This window comes from Aulonocara stuartgranti, assembly GCF_965226115.1.
Source record: "Aulonocara stuartgranti genome assembly, chromosome: 20".
NCBI lineage: Eukaryota > Metazoa > Chordata > Actinopteri > Cichliformes > Cichlidae > Aulonocara > Aulonocara stuartgranti.
Window position 1 is genome coordinate 20,492,501 of NC_138956.1, and position 8,329 is coordinate 20,500,829.

The following is an 8,329-nucleotide window of genomic DNA, read 5'->3' on the forward strand; positions in this document are numbered from 1 at the left end:
AGCATAAACCAAACACTATAATAAAAGAAGAACAAAGCTACAGCAGTTTTAAATGACAAATGAGGAAACTGTATCACTTTGAAGGGAACAGTCAGTTCCTCTCTGTTTAAAAAAAAAAAAACTATACAGGACATCCACCTGCTGAAACTGAGGTGAGCTCAGCGTGTTTTGCAGCTCCTCTGAGCTCTGAGGCAGGGACTCTCCGGAGGGCAGATAGGGCATCAACCTCTGCTGAACCTCAGGATTGGCCAAGATGGGAGCCATGATCTCAGGCGTCAGGACGCTCGCGAGGTCCACTGCGGGCAACAAAGACCCACACTGACTGGTTAATGCAAACAACAACATTATCATTCATATTTCAAACATACGAGACACAAAAATCACTTTTTTCAAGCACAGTTAGATGCAAGTGAATCTGTAATCTGTAATTCTGAGCCTCAGTGAGATTATTGCTGCTTTAGATCATGAGGTTTCTTTCTGACTTAAGGGTAATAATTCAGTCATCTGTGCCATAGCGCCATAGAAAATCTTTATTATTGGAGCTTAAACGGTCAAACAATGGAGCTCTCAAAGGGCTTTATGATCTCAGTCACTATTGTTAATTTAGTAAAATTATGATTGAAATTAAAGTTAAAAGGGAAGATAAAGCAGGCTGTGCTTCAGGTCGTGACTACTTTTACTTCTTTGTGTTCCTCAGTTACAAAGTCAGATAAAATCTTCGTCTGAGATGTTTAGTGGTGGCTGTGAGATCACCTGTATGTCGAGTCAGGTTTTGACGTTATCTCTGAGGGTGGATCTGACTGATCCCTAAAGTATATTCTGCTTTACTGTCCTTATGAAGTCCACAAGAATACAGGTTTAAGGCCTGGATGCTGATGTGCTGGGAGTGAATCAAACAGTAAGTTAGGAAGTCTTCATCTGAGAGAACCTCTGTTGGTTCATTCACCAACTAATAACCATTTAACCCCCACAGCCTATCTAAGCATTGCACTGACCAGAACCACAGTGCACCCAGCTTCTAAAGGCCCAATAGGTGATGCTATCAGGTCAATATGGACCAGACCTCTAAGGAATGTTTCCAGCCCCAATCTGGTGCTAGCAATTTGTATCTAATAAAATGTCTAATGAGGGCATATTGTGCAATTTTTCTTATAAAACTTAATTCAATATCACACACTGTCTTTGGCCCTTTTCTTCCTCTGCCATCTTACTTTTTGTATATTAATCTGTCAGCACATCAGCAGGAAGCTGTGCCTAATGTAGCGCAGCACAATGAAATTTAATCAAAACAGCGACAGCCTGCAGAATTTTCAGGGGATTCGTGCTCCTGCAGCAAACTGAATTATAATGCAAAAATTACGCAGAATTAGCGACACTGTTGTGATCACAGTCTTAATTATTTGGCGCTTAATTAGTGAAGATTTCACTAATTAGGTCTAATTATTCATTTACTTTCAGATTTAAAACCAAAAAAAACCAAAAACAAATCTCAGTTTTTAGGAGAACAAAGTTCAATTTTCCTGAAGCTTCCATCAAATCCTCACCTCCCTGGCTGCTGGCAGGTACGTTCATGGTGGCCAGGATGCTCTGCAGGTCTCTCAGCTGGATGGGCTGCGTGGGGTTGGCTGCTGCTGCCGCCACGGAGGACACAGCAGGGGTGGAGGGGGTGGTGGCTGTTGGGGAGGCCGCTGAGGTGGCAGAGGGAGTGATGGGAGTGGTGGGAACCTGGGAGGAGCCGAGCCGACTAGCAGCGGAGGTAGAGGTTGGGGTGACGGCTGTGGACGGACTGTGGATGGAAATGTTTAGCAAAACATTATGTAAAATCACAACCCCTAACCCTTCACCAGAGGTTGTTTGGTTTCCCTGATTTATAAATCATCGCAATCCTCCTGGCCCTTAACAGCGTACACTACATTACTCTGTTTGTGTCGGGGGACCCGATCTTTGGGGTGGACCAATTTTTGGCGCAGCGTGTTTTGGGGTTTGAAAGCCACAGAGATGCTATGTTTAGAGAAAATGTGTCTCAAATGTTCCGATACTCCTGACACATAAGAGATCACTAAGGGTTTTCGCTTCGGTAGCAGTCCTTATTTCCTGGATCGGCTGGAGCTTTCTTTATGCGCCTTCTCAGCTTTGACAAACGTCCAGCTGGGATAACCACATGTACTCAGGGCCTTCTTGATGTGACGTTCTTCTGCTTCCCTGGCCGCTCTGTCTGCGGGGATGGTGTTCGCTCTATGTTGAAGCATCCTGATGACACCCAGTTTGTGCTCCAGTGGCTGATGAGAGTCAAACCTTAATACTGATCCATCTGTGTTGGTTTACGGTACACATCAACTTTTAAATGTCCCCGATTACTGATGGAAATCTCAGTATAAGAAGGCTAACCTGCCATTTTTTATATCCTCCCTGGTGAACTTGATGTGTTGGTCCACTGAGCTAATGTGATCCGTGAATTGTGGTACGTCCTTGGATTTGATTTTGATCAATGGTCTTTTATTGTAAAGCACTTTGTGATTTTTATTTTTGAAAAGTGCTATATAAATACATTTTACTTACTTATTTTCTTACTTATCAGTGGTTGTTGATCAATGGTCATGACAATTTGCATATTAATGATCAAGGAACTGACCTCACAGCCTGTTGTTCGCCAGTGGTGCTAGTTTCAGTCATTGTGCAAAGGTACTGTTTTATAAGGCTGGGAAAACCTGCAGTCAGCAGAGACTGAAGAAGTCAACTGGATGAGTGATGAAACATTTCTCCCATTGAAAAAGCTACATCCAGATGAACAGAATCAACTTTTTGGGATTTTGGAAATAATCATATCAGTTGGAGCTCAGAGCTTCTCTGGAAGAAAACTCATGACTCATTACAAACTGAACTCAAAGAAGGATTTAGCTTTCAGGTTGCAAAGCAAAAGTAAACATGCATTCTTTTTCATGACCAGCAGGTAGCGTTGAAGTATATAAAAAAAAAGACTCCTCACTTTACCTCTGACCTTAGTGATTTTAATCTCAGTGTCAGAAAAGTCAAAATTGCTCATCTTAAGGATTCAAAAGGGGAACTTGCTAATCATTGGGTGACAGCTCCATATCTATGTCCATCTTTTATATACAGTTCATGGCTAAACTGTTATTTTTAAGGTTATAGTCAACATTTGAGCTCTGCTGTACTGATGCTAAAACCTTCTCTTTCATAGCTTCCCTTTTATTGGAACTTCTCATTTTATCTTGTTTTCCACCTCAAAAATATTCTGGAATCCTTCAATATATTTAACAGAAATGTAAATAAGACACCTTGTGGAGGAGTTGCTGGCTGCAGGAACGCTGCTGCTGCTGCTGCTGCTACTACTTCCAAGAAGGTTGGCCAAGCCTGGACCAGCCAGTGTCCCGAGACCACCTGTCAATCACACAAACAGAGCTCAACATCTCACCGATATTGTTAATGAGATGTTTTCACGCTGTTAGCTTGTGGACTCAGTCATGAAGGTACTCACCAATCCCTCCCAGTCCAGTTGGTCCAATAAGCTGCATCAGCTGGTTGTGGCTCATGTTACCCAGAAGGCTCTGCAGGCCACCCTCACCTTTACATGCAAGCAGAGAAGACAGGTGACACCCATGAAGGTGAGACAGTTCAGCTTCTTACCCACGACAGGTTTAAACTACGACACAGCGTGTTTGTTACCTCCGAGCGCAGACAGATCGTGTCCTCCGCTGCCGCCGCTGCCAAGAGCACCGGGCATGGGCGGGTTGTTAAGATACTCGTTCACTTTGCGGCAGTACTCGTCATCCTTGTCAGTCTTCGGCTCCTGAGATCAGAAAAACAAAATGCCAGGGTTACTGAACATTAACATTTTGAGGTGTAAAGCAGAACAAGCCTTATTATTGCAATACACAAAAACAAAAGATCATGAATGTTGTTTTTTTGCTTCGTTTTTATCCTTTGTATCCTCTCATTTCCTCTAAACGTCTGCCAAAGGCATCCGGGTCTGTTTAAGCAGTCAACAGAAAGCTACCTGTCCTATGACTTCAGCTTGAATGGGAATATTGCTCACGCTGGAAACTGAAAATCCCTTCCAAGGGAAACTTGGCCTACTACCAAAGAGTGCTGGATCTGAACCAGAAGCAGGAAGATTTGTTATCGGCTTACGTGAAAGGAAGGTGACAGAAACGAAGTGGATTCTTATGTGTAAAAATCAGTCAAATCTGATTTTCAAATCTTTCTTTTTCACTCACTGTGTGTTTTACACCTCTCTGCATTTAATCGTTAGTTATCATTAATCTCTGCCTCTCTTCCACAGCCTGTCTTTGTCCTGCCTTCCTCCCCTCACCCTCAAACGCTCATGGCAGAAGGCTGATTGTTGGGGTTTTCTCTGTATTATTGTAGGATCCAGACAATATAAAGGGTGTTGAGGCAACTGTTGCTGATTGTTGTTGTGATTTGGCCCTAAATAAATAAAACAGAATTTTAAAAATTGACAATTGAACTGATTTTCCATGTAATGACCCAGGGGCCAGTTATATGGACAGCACAACAGATGAACCAGTTTTTGTCTGCTTGGTTTGAAGTGAACTGGGATGTCATGAGATGATTCTCCTGAATCTTCTTCAATTTAGTGAAAGATTCAGGAGAAAAGTCAGTAACCTTTCGGTAAGAAATAATTATATTTAGCTTGAATAAAAAGAGAAAACATGCTGGGAAACAAAGGATTAGTAAACAGACGAGTCTGGAGCAGCTGCATACCTGCATCCAGAAGAAGAGTCTTTTGGAGCCAGCTTTGAATTTCAGCACATAGACTCGTCCGGTAGTGCACTGATTCACCCGTTTGAACTCGCAGTCATCAGGAAAGATGATCAGGTCCTAAATTGGCAAATGGAAATGACTGCTGTGATATTAAGAAATTCAAACACCAGTTAACCTCATCTGGATGGCGTTACCTACATCGTCCACGTTCCCGGTGGTCCGATCCTTCCAGCAGAAATGGATGAGGGAGTCGTCCGTCTGTTGGATGTAGACCTGACCTTTACGCTTGTCAGGCGTCACCGTGCTGCCCTTCATGGTCATCTTACCGGCACGAAACTCCACCAGGTACTTACTGGAGGAGCCGCGGGACCCAGACACCATGCTGGGGAACAACGCTCCAGAGGCCATGATGATGACGGTGATAAGCACTGACTGGTTTACAGCTGCTTTAGTGACCTAAATATTAGAATAAAATAACATGTAATTATGTTATGGTCCACAATCTTATTCTCTGTGCTTATAATGAGTCAAATAATAATCTTCTTAGATTTTATGACTCTATGATCCTTTCTTTGTAACATCTGTTTGTCTGCAGCAGATAAGATGATCACAGCAGTACAGATTACATAATATATTTGTTTTTTCTCATTTGGTTTTTTTATATTTCATCCTTTTGATTAGCTATTTTGTGACTTTGCATTCAAACTAAACTCAACCTTCTCTGTTTATCATGAACATTGAGGCGATGCATCACGTTGCACAGCACACCCAGCCTCTCTGTATCGACGAGGTCTGGTCACCGACCATCTAACTCCATCTTCTTACCCACGCTACAACAAGAAGTCTCTATAAACTTTGTTTGTACTTTAAGTGAAGCTTCACATTCAAGCACAGCAGAAGGGAAAGCAGCTTCAATCTCTGTTTTCTAGCATCGCACTAAAAATATTAGTTCTGATCTGTCCATCATAAAATGAAAATGACACCAAACTTCACACTCGTTCCTTTTATGAGAGGCTTTTATATGCAAGGAGCAGCTCTATTTACTTTGAACCCTCTAAGCACTCTTCTCCCTGTTCACAAATGACAGCACCTCAGAAGGGCTGTCTGCAGATTGTGATGTTTGCGATGACACGATGGTCATGAGTCTGATGACCTCTTCCAACCTCCCCACTCTGGTAGGCGCTACAGATCAGTCTACACCAAAGTGAGGTTTGGAGATAGTCCTACTTCTTCATTGTTCCATCCACTTTGTGTGGCGAACTGACTGCACAAAAGCTGCAGGGCACGATGCTACCACCACCATGCTTGACAGCTTACATAGTCTGAAAGTCTCACCTTTATTCCTACAAACACACCTCTCTCATTTTTTTGATTGGCAACCTTTTCAGTCACTTTTCTGTCCTTATTCTGATTTCCATCAGGTAGGATATTTTTTCTCCTTACCTAGAGTCCTTGAAATTATAAAATATTCTCGGCAATATATTATCAGCATAAATTCTCACATTTTAGAGCAGGTAAATGTTTGATAGTTCTGACTGAGACAATACCTGAAAGCTAAATCCATTTGTGGGATTTGTTCTGAAGTATAATCATTGCAGCTTTATAACACACACCCTGCTCATGCATTGGATGAAACGCTGTGTAACCACGATGAAGACTAGTATTACCCAGCATTTACAATCATCGCAGACCTTCATTCTGGTCTGCATTTGGATTTTTGAAGCCTAACAGCCAATTTAATGTAAACGTGTCATTGTGTTAGAAGCATTAAGGATTAACACAGCTCTGCTACATCATCGTGATCACTGTAAATCTAACTAAGACTGTGGTTTAGATGCATATTTGATAATGTAGCTGGAGTTAAACCACTGCTTCCATAATAACAACAGGGACAGGAGCAGCCTCCAGCCCCTCACAGATGACTCTGCATCCCACAGCCCGTCCTAAGCTACGTGAGGTCGAGCCCGGGCTGTGGCTCTAAATTCACACACAGTGAAAATAAACCTGTTCCCGTAGTCCACGTTACCAAATTCAAACATTTACATGTAAAGAAATAAGATGTTTTTACTCACGCTTCTCTCTGAAATATCGTTCGGCCGCAGAAAGGTCGGGCTCGGCGTCGGCAACTTTGATTGGCTGAGCGGTGCCGGTGCTTCGCTGTGATTGGTGGAATCATGTGTCAATAAGGTGGACTTTAAATCCGCTGCGCATGTTTGGTAGAGATAACACGAGCCACTCGTTTTACGTATCAAACCTGCAGGTTTGGAGATTTTCATACGTTTACTGAGCTCAGCAAAACATTTTCCAGTTACAGTCTGATGAATCGACAAAGATCTTGTGGAATAAAGTCACTCTGAAAGCAGGAAAAATGTATTAAAGGAAAATATGTCTGTGAAGGTTCTCAGTCATCCAGGCCATCGTAGTGGGACACTCCCACTAGGTTTATATCTGGGACTCTCCACCATTTGACCTTAGAACTGAAGAAGCTTCTCGGATGAGAGGTGAAACGTCTTCAAGTAACTTAAAGAAGTCCAGACGCTTTTCTTTGCAAGCTCCTTTGACTATTAAAGGAAAGTATTTTGAGTGATTAGGGCTCCATGCCATAACTTCCACTTCTGCCTATAGTGAACCCAAGGTGCGCAGATCCCATTAAACTAGAGCTGGGAGGTCAGAAACTCTGATATATCCAGCTTTAAAATAAAATGCAGGCTTCAGGTTTGGCATTTAGCAAGTGGATGACAATAATATTATTGGATGCAACTTTGCCAACTGCCTCTGAGTAAATCTTGAGAGGATGAAAGGAAGCTGAAGGCTGTAATTATGGTCTTACGTGATAGTCTTCTTGCACATCTGTAATTATGGTTAATATGAAGGCAACAAGTTCAGCTGCAGCTCGGTTTTGACACACACCATCTTTGCCTTTGCCTGAAATAGAAAAATAAATAGCTTTCTATTCATTTTAGGCATAGGATTAAGAAGCAAGTGAACTCACACTTTACTTGAACCTTCGCCCACTTTCTTCACATTAATGGGCTAAAAGCAAGAAGCCAGAAAAGTAAATATGGGCCAGGATAAAACGGAAATTAGCTGCAAAGTTTTGAACCACTTAAGAATAATCACCTTTGCATTTCATTGCTTTAATATTACACGCAGCACATAGGAGCCTGTATCACTGGGCTCCTATGTGCCCAGCGATACAGGTGAGCAGCCCCACCGTGTGCGTTATTGTTTAATAAAGCTGGTGTGCTACACATTTTAGTTTTCATGGTGCAATAAATGTGTAAAACTGTTTTGTTTTGTCTCTACATACTTAAAGATTCACATTTTTGGGCGCTGCACAGCACTACAATAAATGGCGGGTTTAACAAATGTATTGACTCATCTGTCTAGGAATTTGACATTTTTAAACACAGCCCAGAGGTCTCAGAGGCTCGGAATTAAATGTTTTCTTCTTCTTTCAGCTGCTCCCTTTACGGGTTGCCAGAGCGGATCATCTGCCTCCATCTCACCTTATTTGTAGCGTCCTCCCATGTTGCATCAACCCTCTGAAATCCTCCTTCACTACATCCATTAATCTTCTCTGAGG

At 42.3% G+C, this 8,329-nt stretch overlaps 1 protein-coding gene across 2 annotated transcripts in view; it reads right to left on the minus strand.

Annotated features, from left to right (window-relative positions):
* LOC309696927 (proteasomal ubiquitin receptor ADRM1-like) overlaps positions 1-7,153 on the minus strand; it is a gene marked incomplete at its 3' end in the record, with an annotated part of 12,532 nt that extends 5,379 nt beyond the window's left edge. The window contains exons 1-8 of one of the 2 annotated variants that reach the window (XM_082518455.1): positions 6,816-6,945; positions 4,942-5,199; positions 4,744-4,860; positions 3,685-3,808; positions 3,497-3,583; positions 3,297-3,399; positions 1,545-1,786; positions 139-296 (exon numbers count right to left, since the gene is read on the minus strand). In XM_082518455.1, the coding sequence (XP_082374581.1) occupies positions 139-296; positions 1,545-1,786; positions 3,297-3,399; positions 3,497-3,583; positions 3,685-3,808; positions 4,744-4,860; positions 4,942-5,151 (1,041 nt within the window). In that variant the 5' untranslated portion in view covers positions 5,152-5,199; positions 6,816-6,945. Of the gene's footprint in view, positions 1-138; positions 297-1,544; positions 1,787-3,296; positions 3,400-3,496; positions 3,584-3,684; positions 3,809-4,743; positions 4,861-4,941; positions 5,200-6,815 lie in introns of both variants that reach the window. The other variant, XM_082518454.1, reaches the window with a different exon arrangement.
* Positions 7,154-8,329: the final 1,176 nt, after the last annotated feature.